Genomic DNA, 16,591 nt, shown 5'->3' on the forward strand with positions numbered 1-16,591 from the left:
TATTAGCACATATTTTGCATTCCACATGGTGGCTAGACACTAACGGTAACTGTACAAACACTAGTACACTCAGTGCACCCACACGGCTGAAAAATTGTGAAACAGTTCAAGTCAGCTCTGCACATTTGTCACTCCAACACTCAAGAAGACTCCATTCGTGTGTATGCTACTTAATCAGACATGCAATTTTTCCAAGCCTCTTGTGTAACGGCTTATACCTGGTTTGCCAATTAGTATCGTATGCAATAGGGTAGAAAAAAATCCAACCACTTGAAAATGCTGAACTTAATCCAAAAGATGCATCAGAAGCTGTCACAGCACAGACTGCCATTTTTCTGATGGGCTTGTTTGAATTCACCACTCAAGATCTGTTAGGTTAAGAAGTTTTGTTCTTTAGGCAGAGCAATCAGCTGGAGAACAAATCAGTCAGACCAAATTCATGTCAAACTGCTTTATTACATCTTAAATAACAGTACATTTTAATATAGTATCTATCTTGCATCCAGCTTCCTTGAAGTACACTGACTTTAAAATTAAATACAAAAAGGTGAAGAAGAGGGATACAGGGTGCGGAGAAAGCTCTACAGAGTAGTTTCGTGAAAGAGAGGGAATTCATCTTTTTTATGCCAAATCCAGGCCTAACGCACAATTACAGCACATTTTTGTACAGAATGTTGCAGAAAAACAGAATGGTGAAAGCCACTACTGCTGCTAGGGAGGCGCATTTCTGGATACAGTGAAGATAGGAGAATTTAAGAGAACAATCTGCTGTCCAAACGCTGCTGCTTTTAACATTTTATTTGAAAAGAAAGCCAGGAAAACCTGTTCATTACAAAAATGATTCTAATCGGATGCAAAGAACTCACTTTACAAGAGGAACTGGCTGTGAAGAATTAATTTATAAAGAAGATGGTCTGGGTTCCCCCACCCCCACCCTCACCCCAGAATCTTTGACAGCGATCGTTTGAACAGGCTGTTTCTTTAAAAAAAAAAAAAAAGTGACTTCTCACGCTACTCCAAAACGTGCATAGCTTTGTACTTGAAGTCTTCATAGATTTATGCACAGAGTAGCAACAATAAATGAATACAGCGGCAATGGTTACAGTTTTTAAACAGGTTATTTCTTTAAAGAAAAAAAACATCTAAGGACTTAGTCCAATATGCACTTTTTAGCATTTCTACAGCATGCGATTCTAAGAGGAAACCCACCCAATATGGCAAACGATCAAAAAAAAATTTTTGTTTAACTTAGAAAGTTTAAGATCATTATTTTCAAAACATTGATTTGTACATCATTTCATACACAAAGAATTGACTTAATACCCAAGCGCAGGACAGGTCTCTTTTGAAAAACAGAGATTCCTGGTTGTTGAGACTACGGGGTAGTGTTAGGGTATATAAACTGCCCTTGCAAGTGGGGACAAAGTTTTTTTTTGTTGTTGTTTTTTAAATCAGTGGGTTTGGGAGTGGGTGGGTAGGAATTGAGGATTTGCATTTGTTACCCATAAAAGGTGAAAGGTTCTTTAAACAAGCATTCAATACCATGTACAGCATGTGCTTGGTTACCTTACTTCTTAACATTATTCTATAGATGCCATGTTTTGTGCAACAATTATTTGTGATACTAGACAGAAATAAAAAAAAGTAGGGACTAAATTTACAGCATTAACAACCCCAGACACTCTGGGCTAGGACTCCCTTGTTTTACTCATTTATTGACCATAAAGAAATGTATTTAAAAAGGAAATGTGGAAAAAAAAAATGAAATCCTTCTACAAACGTGACTTGAAAATTTGAAACCGTGTGAGATAAAACAAAGTTCTCAACTTTAACTTGAAAACTACAGTGAAGTTAAGTTTGTTTCACAATTATGCTCAAGTTTACTTTCTGGTCATGCTTTTATGATAGTGTTTCTTTTTTAAATTCTCAAGACAAAAAATGGTCCCAAACGGAATGCACAATTTCATTTGCTTACAACTGCAGAAATTCTTCTTTGAAAAGTAATTGTGCTCTTCATTTCAGCAATAGGAGACGGTAAAAGATCTTGCCCTTTGAAGTTTTGAGGAGAATGGGGGGTCCAAGTTAGTATGGTTGGATTGGATATGCTATCATTTTAGTTTTCAACCGTTGGAAATGTCTTCCAGTCACGGTGGAGTCCGTTGCTTGTCTGACACACAAAAAGTTTTGTTAAAACTTATGTTCGGACACTAACATTAAGTTCTAAGCTGGATGAACTAACTTCTGTGTCTGGTAAAACCGTTTATTCTCCCACACCCTCTACTCTATCTTCCCACATCAACATTTACATCCATTATTTTTATTTCACCGTTTTCAAAAGATTTAATAATATTTACCAGCCCAGATGTGAAAGCCATTAACCCACCCTGTACCATGATGATAATGAAAAAAGTCAATGATACCTATAAAAAAAATTACTTCCCCTTGGCAAGTAGAATTTTACAAGGCAGAGTTAAACTGCAAGAAGTTAATCTTATTTCTAGTGTTTTAAATTAGTTACTTTTCTAAACCAAACTGTGAGCTTGTAGCATAAAAGCAGTTGCAATGTACATTTGAAATGAGAAAAAATGAGATTATAAACAAGATAATTAAGGATGTTCTTCCCTACCCTCCCAAATACCTACAGACTTCAGTTCCAGATCTTGAGGAAGCTATCCCATGACCCTGTTGCTACTGCCATACCATCGTCAGTCACACCTAAGCAACTGACACGGTTATCGTGGCCAGCAAGGACACCTAGAAATTAAACAAAATACACACGCATATTACAGAATCTTGATGAATACATACTTCATTTCAAGCAACTCAATGATAAGGGCTTGTGTGTTTGTATTGGATACTCTAGTGATCAGAAGAATGGAACATTAACTTGGTTTAATATTTACACAAATCTGATTTTGATAGTTTTCTTTACCCCAAACTTTTGGCAGTATTCACTTGGAAATGATTGTAGTAGCCAGTGAGGGACTCTCAAATGAAGAATATGACAACATGAAGTGTTTTGGAGTAGCAGCCGTGTTAGTCTGTATTTGCAAAAAGAAAAGGAGTACTTGTGGCACCTTAGAGACTAACCAATTTATTTGAGCATAAGCTTTCGTGAGCTACAGCTCACTTCATCAGATGCATACTTTCCACAGTATGCATCTGATGAAGTGAGCTGTAGCTCACGAAAGCTTATGCTCAAATAAATTGGTTAGTCTCTAAGGTGCCACAAGTACTCCTTTTCTTTTAACATGAAGTGTGTTAGCCACAAGATTTTCACTTGATAGGAATAACCTTCAATAATCACGTCAATTACAAAGTCATCACCAGTTTCTCAAAATACTTCTGACAGCACACCCCAAGCAGTTTTGAATTCTATATTTATTAGTCCATTGCTGCTAAATTCAATTACTTCCCCTCCTACAGTGTTATAAGTGTTATTTGTCTTGTAAAAAACCCTAGACTATAAAAAATGCAGAGTTAGGCTGGAGCATCTTAAACACACTTAATCTTGCATGAGCCCTAGCCCTCCTTTTGGGATTACAAGCACATGTATTACGAAAAGGCAAACAAAGACTGGCCACCTACCTTCATTAGATTTGCTACTATGGAAGATGCTTCCATTCAACCAATATGTTATTTTGAAAAATTGCATTGAGAGGGACTGAAAGACACTTAAACTTTAAAAAAAAAAAAAAAAAAAAAAAGTAAGGGAGCTGTAGAACTACAGCTCTAGTTCTAATACTGTAGAAGTATTAGAGAGTCTCCCATCTGAATCAGTGGGCTTCTTAATACAATGAATTCTGCATTTCTGGAGCAGCAGACACATGAAAAATGTACAAGTGGTTAATAGCATCTTTAAAAATTCATAGTGCCATATAGGAAGCCTGCTGTCACTGCTGATGAAATGGCTCGGAACTCTTCTAGGGCACATTGTAGAAGTAGTGTGATACACTAGAAGTGTGTAAAACTGAGATTATAGTTTTGAGATTTAATGTAGCAAGACCCCAAGCAAAGTACCCGAGGAAGCTTGAGCAGTTAATTTGTGACCGATGAGTCAATGCATGTTAGGATTCTAACAACTGATTGCACACATCTGCAGACTGTCCTCCCTTCCTCCTTATTAAGTACTGCTCTCCTTCGGACTCTAACCACACTGGTGATTCCTTTTCCCATTCAACATCCCTCTACGGTGAGATTTATGCAGGGAACCAATAGGATTTCTGGGAGAGTGGGAGACAGATCAGTTGTGGTGGTGCATCTATTTTCACCCTTCCACTTTCCCTGCAGGAAGGACATGCAAAAGTCACTGCCTCTTATCACCCAAAAAAACAACCCCAACAAACCAGGAAACTGCAGAATCCAGGACTCCCAAGATAAACACTACCCTAATGAAACAGATTTGTACTGAGGCATAGTAATTTATTCTATAGGGACTGAAAAGTAGTTTTTCCTACTTAAAAGTCAACCAAAAGTACAACCTAGTACATTAGTAAACAGGCACTGAAGACAAATCACACTGCATTAGTATAGTATAAAATCAAAGCAGGAAATGGAACTAGCATTAGTCATTTCAACAGGCCAGCGAACTCATCGCTTCCTCTTAATCAGCTTCAAAGAAAAGAACGGTCATCAGGGACCAAATATAGTTTTCCCTAACAGAAAAACTATGAAGTGTAGTAACATGTCACTAAGAGTTCCCTAATCTGCTTGGATCACCCACCTAATAGTTTATCACAAGAAATTACTGTAGTGTTGGGAGCAACACTACCATGGAGATACAATAATTTACAAACTGAAATCCTGCAGATAATCCAAAAGCAACAAGTAACACCTTGTATTCATCTGTTCAACGCATTCTCTGGTGGAACAGCAAGTTACTTTATTTCTACAGCACTTGATTTAAAGCCAGTAGTAAGGAAGATAACACATTTATTAAAGGAAAATTCTCTGCCTATCAATATATGCTATTTCAGACTACCAATTTGTTTTCATTTCCATGTCTCTTTTTGGCCTCAAGTATCAACTGTAAATCAAGATTTCAACTGTAAATAACCACTGTGGGGAAACCTTGAATAAGGTGCATTTGGACAGCATAACCATGTTACACTTATTTGAAAGATACGTTCCTGGTACAATTAAAATCATAAACAGCACTGAAAAGTGAAGTAACCCGCTCTACACATCAGATGAACTTTGAGCTACTACTGTGCCAATTTCTGCACTGCACTGATAGAAGGTACATTTGTTGGGAGAGGCAGGGGAAGAAGCAAGCCATGGGAGCACTGCTGTTAGACTACAATGAAGGTACTAACACCACACAGAACGTCTCTGTTGCTGGTGTCTTCTCTATTCTGAGCACAGTCTCCCCCTCAGCCGTGATCAGGTTTGTACCAATTTTTGTTTATTACCTTTCTCCAGATGCTAAACAGAACCTAGCTTTTTGTTCTTGTGCTCGTTCCAAGAATTAGAAATACTTTCTCCATTAATCTATCTAGTTCCTCCTCTGTACATTCTATAGTCATAAGCAGAAACTTTGTGGTCATTTATGATAATTTGTACTTTCCCTGTTCTAATATCTAATTAGTTTATATTTTAGGAACTGATGGCATCTATACTAGCTGGGTTGGTAAATTCAATACCCATCTCCTCCCATTCATTATACCCCTAAATAAAGTTACATAACCTCTTTTTCCTTTTCTCTTATTATGCATTTTATAAATACTGCCACAAACGCACATTATCCAGCTATACCTTAGAGATAAGGTGTCATGTTAGCGAGATACGTACTGATACCCTTACTGAGATAAGGTAACAATAGCATAAGATCCTCCCCGACCTTTGACAGTTTCTTCTTCCAAAACATGCAAAGTCACATTTCATATTAAATACACAAATAAGGCAGCTTTAGAAAATGTGGAAGATGAGGTAATAAAGGGCGAGTTTTTAAGAAGTACTATCCAGAACTGTTTGCTATGTGAAGAATTTTGAGGTAATAAATCAGTGGCTACAAATCTCTGCTTGACATTTACACTACCTAAAAATCAGTGCAAATTCTCAGAGGAATACTAAACAGCTTCAAGCACTGCAGTACAGCATAGCAGCCAACTCTTAACCTGAATTGTTTCAGTGAATTACTAATGACAATTATCTTCATATAACTATTACACAGTTATAGACCCTCCATACATGAAGTGATTAATAGTAGGTGTTTCATAAAGTGTCAAATACGTTTAAACAGTCCAAGTGTAAAATAAGCTCTTTGAAGGTAAAAATATATTTAATTTTCCCAGATGTCATTCTTTTACTGAGTTCTGTTTGCAGAGGGTAACTTTCTGTTCTCAGAAACCCCATATTCTTCACTAACATTTACAAATCTACCAGCATGTTGACAACACAAGTAAAATACCTTCACCTGGGGTGATCTCACAGCAGACCACATTATTGAGTTAATTACAGTAGGCTAACAGCACTGTGCTAATGTTTGATAAAGCACTGTCAATAGGTCACCCCTTTAGGTGCAGCTGATAGTATTTAAAACCCAACACACAAACTATTTACCTGCTCTATCAGCTTTCAGTGTGTCCCAGACATTGCAATTAAAGTCATCATAACCAGCTAAGAGGAGACGTCCGCTTTTGGAGAATGCTACAGAAGTGATGCCACAGATGATGTTGTCATGTGAATAAACCATAAGCTCCTGGTCAGCACGAAGATCAAAGAGCCTGCATGTGGCATCATCGGAGCCTGTGGCAAATGCATTGCCATTTGGGAAGAACTTTAAAACAAAACAAAGATATTATAAAATAAGATACTTTGTGTTTTGCAGCTTTTGGGAACAGGGCTTTTTCCATTTGGCCAGCTACTATGAAATCTTAGATAATGATCTAGCATGTTTTGCATTTTCATTTGGTACCGTGGAACACTCATGCAGGCCAATCGTCTTCTGCCCAGAATTGGGAGCTAGGAACTCAAGATCTACTCCTGGCTTGGTTTGACTTTCTTTGTGTTCTTTGCCACATCCCTTTGCCTGCATGTTTCCCTATCTGTAAAATGGAGCTAAAAGTACATTAGCTCCATCACAGAGGCACTAATGTTTTTAAAGCCTTCTGAAGATGAAATAATAAGTATTACTATCAACAAAACTTTAGTAACATACTATTTAAGCACCTAACAAATTGCCATGTACTGCAATAAACTTTATGCAATACAACGAATTGAATGTAGTTTTGTCAAATGTGGAAAACACTGTGTTTTGGAAAAACTATGCTGTAATACTACAGGATCCACTATGTGTTAAATTCTAACAGCTGACTGCAGAGTATACATCATGAATTTAAATCCCATTCCCCCAATTCAGAGTTCATACGCACACAGATGGCATTGATGTCTGACTCGTGGCCAGTGAATGTTTGCCGACACATTCCTTCTCTAACATCCCACAGTTTGGCAGAGGCATCACAGGCACCAGAAACAAAACACCTGGCATCAGGAGCCAGGGACAAACTCATGACATCCCCAGTGTGTCCAGTAAAGGTGGTCGTCTGCTGGCCAGTTTCAATATCCCAAAGGGCGCTTGACAAAAGGGGGGAGGGCAGAGGGAGAGATAAAATGACAAAAATTAGAACCATCAAATAAAACTGATTTTTTAAAGTAAGTCTCGCAGTACATTACCAGAAGTTCAGACAGTGTCAGACAGGGCTGGTTAGTCTGGACTTGGCTGGTTTGTCACTTGTTTTCTCTGGTTTAATTTTTGTATTTAAAATTAAAAGGGGGAAATTAATCCCAAAGTATGTGGGAAGAAGATGCTCTCCTTTGAGACATTTCAGTATATCATACACAAACTCTCAGTCTTTGCCTTAAAAAGGCACCAGTACTTTCAAATGGAGCCACATATTATTTCTGGTTACAGAGGATCTGCTTCTTGGCTGGGTTACCAGCAATATAGACAGCATAGTGACTAATGTTCACCATTGTTGATACATGGAGTTCTGTAACATGGCAGTGCTCTAACACTAGCATAGAGCTGCTTTAGAGTAGCACCCACTACTGCTGCTATAGTTAAGGTTGAGTCAGTGTTTCCATTTTTGAGGCTTTTTGAGGGTGTATAATTCAGCCAGAATAATTCACTGTTGCCTCATGGCTGTCAGTGCCCCCACTTTTCCATTGACAGTAAGATCACCACAGTGACAATCACATAGTATAAAAAGGGGATGAAATACTGACTGCATCACCCACAAAAGCAGCAGACTTTCCAGAGATGTTTAGAAGAAAGCATTTAACTTGTCTGTTCTCTTTCCCAGTAAGTGAGCATAATGTAGAATTCTGCTTTGGCTTAGAACCAGTGCAGAAGCCAGTTTTCTTGTTTTCAGGTTCCCTGGTTATGTAAACCATATGTTCAGTAATTAATTCTGTATCAGCCTTCAGTAGTCAGTTCCAAGTAGGATATGAAATTTTGCTTAGTGTTCCAGCCCAAATCCATTTGCAGCTAGAAAACATCATGCCCTTCATGTCAGTCTCCTCTTTAGTTCCCCATTCTAGGGGAGTGCAGGTTTAGAGGAAGGAGACTACTGGCTTCCTCCTTCCATAAATGAAGGGAACCATCAGCACAAAAGCAGAAGTTTTTTCTTAATAGAACCAGCTTTCATTATGAACCATGTGTGTTTCAGAAATGCATATGCAGAAAGAACAAGACAAAAAGGAATCCCTTGCCAGTAGCGAGGCCATAAGAAAAGGCCAGAATTTGTGTACTCAACACCCTACCTGGACTTAGAAAAATTATTAAATGCAACAGTCAAAACCTGCTAAAGCTATATAATCAAGTACAAAGAGCATCACTTTAGCAATTTTTGGTGTATTTAAAAAGGTTTCCATTCCATTTTGAAAAATCATGTTAATATTAAAGAAATTCATGTACAATCAACATCCATCTTAAGCAGCCACTCAAGAAGGCCGTTTAATAGGAGGGTCCTTACGGGACCAACATAACCGTAGTGAATGTCTTAGGAAGACTTCAAAATAATTGCCGTAAGGACTGCTGCCTAGTGGATGTTCTACTATTTTCTCTTTAAGATTTATTTATTCAGTGAGTGAATTTTTTTGTTACATTGAATTTTTTGATAAAATGAGTATTTATTGGTTAAGCAGTTGTTTAAACAGGCCAAACTACAAGCAGCACAGAAATGCTGTGCAAGTCCAGAAATAGAGCTAACTTTGGTGTTACCTTTCCAGTTCTGATGGATTAAAATTAAATCCATTTTAAGTAACAATTCAGTGAAAACAGAACACAGACTGAATCTGTTGAACATCTTGAGTCTTGTTAAGCCTTATTCTATAGATCTGTTACCTAAAGGGGCTTTTTCTTTTGTTGGTTATGGCAGAAGAGCTAAAACTACATAAAAAGTACAGCCCACAAAAACAAGATTTCTTTGCTAGTGAGACTAGAGCATAACAACCTCTAGAAGCAAATGCACTACAGACAACTCCTATAGGAGAAAGCACCTATAAGTGTTTTAGCTGATCTCTGAAAATGGACTATGGAGTATACAAATTACAACAGAACATTATGTTTATATTAAGCCAGTGGACCACAGAATAGAACATTTTTCAAAGACTGATTATTTTTTAGTTTTGTAATTAATGTTTTGTTAAACGTTCAGTGATATTCCTTTAAAATTCACTTCTGCTAACTTTTTGAGAAGATTTTCTGAAAGCTATTCATAATCTTACAGATTTAAATAAAAATAATTTTACCAATGTGATTCAATATTTAATATTTATTTTCTATAATAGTACTACAGAGCTTAATGGAAAAAAGTCATTAATTCACTCAGCCTATTCTTCCCATGACAACCAATTGTCTATGGATCCATAGTCCACCTTATCACCAATAAGAACATATATCATGGACTTCAAAATTTGAAACAACGAATCAGTAACAGAGTGCAAAAGAGAAGTGCAAAATGTTGGGGGGGTTTAAAATGGCACTGGCATAAAACAACTGTAAAACATGCACTAATTGTGACTCTTTACTGCCTGTATACATCAAGTTCACTCCCCAATAATTTGATAATGGATATTTAAAAAGTACACAAGACTCAACTAAACAGACATTACCATTCTGTGGGAGCTATTTCTTCTGATCAGACACTGGTCCATAACTAACCATTGGTACAGGAGACTTGTTTGAAGCTATAACTCCAAAATGTATCAAAATCCATATTGTCAAAACTTTAATTCTTTCCTCAGTGAGCCATAATTGCTCTGAATGAGCTCTTATAGACCATATGTAAAGAGTTTTACATTTTAAAAATATTGCATTTTTTTTTATCAGAGATGTTAATAAAAAACATCAACGATGAAAATTACTTAGCACATAGGTCTGTCAGTACCTAAATGGTAAGAAAAACCTATGGTCTGACAAATGCAAAGGAAAAAATTCGAAGTCTGGGTCTTCACACACCCAATGCCTTTTATTTAAAAAGGGGGTATTCAAAAGCATAGTTTGTAGAGCTTAACAGCAGTATTTCCATTTGCAATTTCCTCTAAATTGCAAGCCATTAGAGGTTTTTATCCAGGCTGTCTTATGAGATTTCTACACCAAAGACTGCTTACATAGGATTCATACAGCACTAACACTATTGCTATTACTAAGTGTTATGACAAGTTCCCCCATAATATATTATCTATATTTTTGAATATGCAGCCATTAGTACAAATGTTACAGTTGGTAACACTGCTTACCAAGTGGTGTCTCCAGAGCTGGTAACAATTTGATTATCATCCAGGAAACGGCAGCATGACAAGTAACCTGCAAAAAGTAACACATGGCTGAACAAAGCCGCAAATTCCTGTCTACTTTTCAGATTGAGTTGGTCACGTAGCGAAGCATCTCCTGCACATACTGGGCAATGTCTATGCTGCAGTCAGAGATGTGACTGCAGCACATGTAGACATAACTCAGATAGCTTTGATCTAGCAAGATAAAATAGCACTGAAACTGCAGCAGCCTAGGATAGCTGTCCAAGACCATAACCTGGGCCCCAGGTGGGCTTGTATATAGCCTTTACTACTGTGGCTTCATTGACACTGGTACACAGCTAACTAGAATATGTCTACATGTGCTGCAGTCACACCTCTGACTGCAGTGTAGATACACTCAGACAGGAAACCATCAAGAATAGTCAGAAATTCCACAAGTAGTACTGATCACAGTAATTGGTTAAGGACCACTTTAATTTATAGACTGAATCTTACAGCAATCTGATGTTTGCTGATCTGCTTATCCAAGCAAAGAGTAAAACACTAGAAAACACAAAAAGTCCATTTGGTTGTTAAAGAAAAAAGAAGAGACCTAAACGAACAGATGATAGTCTTTCACATAAGACTAGGATTGAAAATTCTCATAGGTCTTACTTGAGACAACCTGGGCTGTGAGCATCATAAGGATTCACATTCCAAGCAGAAGAGAGTGTGAGAAGAGATGTATCTTGCTTCATAAGTACGAAGACAACAAGAAGAGAGGAAACTGGTGGCCTTATACACAAGGGCAACAAACCCTCATGACATTACTTGGATCAATCTAACTCTCCTCTAGGGGGGAAGCTGCTCTCTTGGGGACCAGCTGTGACTAGAAGAGCCCCAGCAGAAAGAGGGAGAGCACTCCCTGAGGAATGCAGGGGGGCCCCTCCTCCCAAGGCTTTACCCATTCATTAGCCAGCCAGAGAAGGAAGGGAGCTGACTCATCCCTTGCTCTCCCTTTTCATTAATCTAAATCCTAGCTCAAACTACGGGGAGCCTCTTTTTGCTTTATTTCAGGAAACTCCCCACTCCTTCCCCATGACTGTAGTTTTAAAAAAAAACGGTTACTCATCTTCTCGTAACTGTTGTTCTTCAAGATGTGTTGCTCATGTCCATTCCAATTAGGTGGATGCACAGTCGTCGGGAGCTTTTTCCCCTAGCACCACCCGTCTGATCAGGTGTGGACCCCCTGGAGTGGCGCCTTCATGGCAGTGAAAATAGGTTCCTGCCGACCCGCCACCTCTTCAGTTCCTTCTTGCTGGCTACTCTGACAGAGTGGAAGGCGGGCAAGTCTTGGAATAGACATGAGCAACAAATCTTGAAAAACAAGAGTTACCAGAAGGTAAGTAACTGTTTTTTCCTCTTCAAGTGCTTGCTCATATCCATTCCAATTAGATGACTCTCAAGCCCTAACTAGGAGGTGGAGTTGGAATTCATTGAATTGCTGATTGAAGCACCACTCTGCCAAATGCTGCATCGTCCCTGGCGTGCTGGGTAATAGCATGAAGTGTGAACTGAGGACCACATCGCCGCGCTGCAGATCTCCTGGATGGGGACCTGGGCCAGGAATGCTGCTAAGGAGGCCTGTGCTATTGTGGAACGTGCCATTAGTGCTGGGACTGGAACCTTTGCCAGCTCGTAGCATGCCCCAATACAGGACATGATTCATGATGAAATTCTCTGTGACAAGACTGGGAGGCCTTCCATTCTATCCGCAACCGCCACGAACAACTGGATCGACTTACGGAATGGTCTTGTACATTCAGTGTAAATGGTCTTGAACGTCCAAGGAGGGCAGCCTTTTGTTCTGTACTTTCTGCGTGAGGCTTAGGGATGCAAGTTTGGGAGAAAGGCTGGATGACGCCTAAGCTGTACCTTGTCTTTATAAAAATAATGGTATAAGGGGGATGGGAAGTTAGGGCTTTAAGCTCCAAGAGTCTCCTTGCTGATATAATAGTGACTAGGAAGGCCACCTTCCATGAAAGGTAGAGCAATGAACAAGTCACCAGGGGTTCAAACGGTGCCTCTAAGCTCCTGAGGAACCTCCTCCACAGCTCCCGCATCGAGGAGTGTTTGGACCTCCTACGTGAGAAAATGCTCATGAGAAGGGTCCTTGAAGAGGGACAGGGAAGGGGGTAGCAGGGAGGGGAGGAGCAGAATTAGAGAGAATATCCCATTTCTACCGTGCGAAGGACTTAGTGGTCTGAGGTTATCTGGGACCAAGAACAGTAAAAGTGGGACAGACGGTTCAGAAAACAGGGGGAAGGATCCAGTAAGTAGACTAGTGCATCGCCCTCGGGCACACCTTCAAAAGGCTTGCTAAGAGCCTGATAACTGCCTTGATGAGCTCTGGCCTTGGCTGGGCTGGGCTTATGCCTACCATTCCTACCCCGCTTCCTTGAGAAGTCCTGCCTGGGCTGGGGAGGACAGAAGCGCTGCAGGGGCTGAGGTTTGAAATGATTTTGCTGGGTAGCTGGGGTATGTAGCCCCAGTGATTTCTATGCAGCCAATGAATCCTTTAGGCTGTGAAGCCTGGAGTCTGTCTGCTCTGCAAAAAGGCCCATGCCTGCAAAAGGCAGGTCCTGAATTGTTTGTTGTACTGTCTGACCTGGCCGCACTCAGTCTGGGTGAGTGCCCCCGTCCATCTTCTTGTGCTGCTTATGTGGCACCAGAGAGTGCGAGCGGTGCTGTACTGCCTCCTCAGGCTTCGGTGCTAGGGAGCACTGGTGCCAAGGGTCTCTATAGCCAGGAATCCTTCCTTGGCCCCGTTTCACTTACAGAGGCCGGAGCGCTCTGCATGGAGGTGCTCAGTGCCGGATCCTGACAGCTGGAGCTGGCTGGTGATGGAGGGCCGATTCCAACAGGATCTGTTTCAGCCTGAAGTTCCGTTCCTTTTTAGTCCTTGGGCGGAACTCTTTACAAATCTTGCACTACTCTGTTTGGTGCGCCTCCCCCAGATACTTGAGACAAGATTCGTGGAAGTCGCCCATTGGCGTGGGCTCGTGGCAGGTTCTACAGGGTTTAAACCCTTGGGACCAAGGCATGCCCCACACCCCAAAAGGGGAGACCAACAGGGGAGGGGGAGAAACCCCCGGCTCCTAGTTAAGAAACTATCTTAAACTAGGTTTCAGAGTAACAGCCATGTTAGTCTGTATTCGCAAAAAGAAAAGGAGTACTTGTGGCACCTTAGAGACTAACCAATTTATTTGAGCATGAAAAGCTCATGCTCAAATAAATTGGTTAGTCTCTAAAGTGCCACAAGTACTCCTTTTCTTTTTATCTTAAACTAGAAACTATTTACAGAAAACTGAACTACAAGGACTAGGGGAAGCACTTGCAAAGGCAAGCGATGGCAGTTCTAACAACTATCACTGGTGGTAAAAAGGAACTGAAGAGGCAGCGGGTTGGCAGGAACCTGTATTACCACCATGAAGGCGCCACTCCAGGGGGCTCCACAGCCGACCTGATGGGTGCTGCTGGAAGGATTTTCCCCTGACGACTGTGCACGCGGCACGCACACACCTAATTGGAATGGACATGAGCAAGCATTCAAAGAACTGTTTTTGCAGATGCTGCAGGTCTTACTGATCACTTGCTTTGGGGTGAGGAAGAAATTTTTTTCTTTGTGTTGTTGTCAAATTAGCATAGGCCTAGTGGGTTTTTTCACCTTCCTCTGAGCATATTCCATGCATGGTCAGGTTAAACAAGGAAGAGGATTTAGTAATTCATGGTAGTACTTGGTAGTAGCAGGGATGTTAGTTTGTTACAACTTTCAGCCAGTTTCCAGTGCAGTTAGAAGGCTAAAAGGAATGGCTCCCAGAAGTGAAAGACCTGGGATTTTGCTGAGTGGCCTTGTGCTCATGGGATAGGGGGAGACCTAAGTAAGGTCCCCACCTTTTAGTCCGATCTGTACCCTTCGCTGGGGGTGGTGGTCAGATTCAGAAGAGCAAGCTGAGTCCTAGGGGTAGGTCAAGGAAAGTCTACCCTGAGTTCTGGGTTATATGGGAGGAGCCCTGTAACCTCTGCACTGGAACCATTTAAAATACAGGTGACTAGGAGGGTAGTGCCCCTCCTCTCCATTAAGTACAACAGAGTTGCACCCTGTTGCTTAAAATCCATCCGTGTCCGTCCTCATTCACTGCCAAGTCCAGATCCAGATGTCACCCCCAATTACAGCTTTATTGCAGCAGTCCTGCTTAACCCTGCACTAGAAGAGCAGTTAATTAAAACTGACTCTCTAAGATTTCACACTAACAAATGAAACCAATCACCTCTTTTGATGCATCCTTTCTAGGCGTCTACAATATAGTATAGTCTTTCACCCTCTGTAGAGGCCATATTCACCCTGCCATGAACCCACATACTGCATTTTAGTGATCTTACTAACTTACAGGGCCCATCTCTAAAAGAGGCCACTGAACAGCTAAGATATACTGTAAAGATATTCTTGGCTTTTTATTGCTCAAATCTTTTTTTTTAGGATTTTGACATGCACATTAGCTGCATCATGGATACCCAACAAAAATGCATGTGACAGCTAGTTCCATTTTTCTTTACAACAGATATTAAAGAAAAGTACATTTTATGGATCATGGTGTGCTTGGTTATCGCAACTACTCAATATCTGTTTTAGTGGTCAGTCAACATCTCTCTATTTCAGACAGAGTACACAATTCCAGTGAACCAGGTAGCTAATCCATGCTTTGAAAGAAACACAAGAGATAAAAAGAAGTTAAGTGCCATCTACAATATAGTTTAACACATTTTAGTTATTCTTTTCAACAAACAGAAGCTTTGGAAGGTTTGCCTGATTATAACGATACATGTATGAATAACCTTGGTTTCCTTCAATGAACAGTTTTCAGAGGGTTCCCTTTACATATATAGGCAGAGGCTTGATCAGGCAGAAAACCAGCAAGAGACACAGCTCGCCTGATGTTTCCTCTTAGAGCTGTTAAAGGTTTTTCCGGAGCCATGCTGGCAGCCTCTGGACTAAGAAGACTCTGTTTTGCTGCATCTTGGGATTTTGTTCTTTACAGAAACAAAGGCAGCATAAAGATGACACACAGTTTCAGGGTTCCAACCTTGACAGATATGACTTATTACAAGCTGATTCCCTCCCTCAGGTTGCTGGGTGTATTATTACTGAATCTGCAAGTGAACAAAGGCTTGCTGATGTAACACTGAGTATGTCACATACTATGATTATAAGCACATAGCTACTGAAGTGACTGGCACTATGTAATATCTAAGATAAACAGAGTCCTGTTACATGCAGTCCAGAATCAGCACAGGCACTCTTTGAACCAAAGTTCCAGCCCAGACCTCAACAAGGAAGATATCAAGCCAATTTACATCCTATTTCTGAGTGGCTACTTCTTCCCATTAATCTTTCAGCTTCCTTTCCTTTTCCTCAACCGCACATTCCTTCAGCAGGTAGAAGTCACTCTAATGAATTACCATTTCAACTTCTGCTGTGATATGGGATGTTACAATGGTCTTGGACTGTAGAGGGGGAAGAGAAAAATCCTGAGCTCATCCCCTCCGCTTTTAGCTGCCTTGGTGGATCTTCTTATTTCAAGGAAAATGGAGCCCTTATATGGGTCCCTTTGTTCTCACAATCATAGCTCATTATCCAGTTTAACTTCTTTTTATTTCTAGTTATCACAGTCATTAGTTACTTTGATGAAAAAGAGTGGGCCAGATTCTGTGCTGCACCTCTGAAGAGAGAGAACCCCAGGAGGGCCAAATGTAGCCCTGTAGTCTCCAGGATTCTGGCATGGCCCTGATG

At 40.3% G+C, this 16,591-nt stretch overlaps 1 protein-coding gene across 4 annotated transcripts in view; it reads right to left on the reverse strand.

Moving 5' to 3' along the window:
- Positions 1 to 436: 436 nt before the first annotated feature.
- The window catches only part of GNB1 (G protein subunit beta 1), a 92,029-nt gene continuing 75,874 nt past the window's right edge, over positions 437 to 16,591 (reverse strand). For 3 of the 4 annotated variants that reach the window (XM_084651918.1, XM_084651917.1, XM_084651919.1), the window contains exons 7-11: positions 10,744 to 10,810; positions 7,374 to 7,575; positions 6,562 to 6,778; positions 2,643 to 2,754; positions 437 to 2,167 (exon numbers count right to left, since the gene is read on the reverse strand). In XM_084651918.1, coding sequence (XP_084508044.1) covers positions 2,648 to 2,754; positions 6,562 to 6,778; positions 7,374 to 7,575; positions 10,744 to 10,810 — 593 coding nt within the window. In that variant the 3' untranslated portion in view covers positions 437 to 2,167; positions 2,643 to 2,647. Of the gene's footprint in view, positions 2,168 to 2,626; positions 2,755 to 6,561; positions 6,779 to 7,373; positions 7,576 to 10,743; positions 10,811 to 16,591 lie in introns of all 4 variants that reach the window. The other variant, XM_084651920.1, reaches the window with a different exon arrangement.

Source organism: Lepidochelys olivacea (genome assembly GCF_965140295.1).
Source record: "Lepidochelys olivacea isolate rLepOli2 genome assembly, chromosome: 18".
Taxonomy (NCBI): Eukaryota; Metazoa; Chordata; order Testudines; family Cheloniidae; genus Lepidochelys; species Lepidochelys olivacea.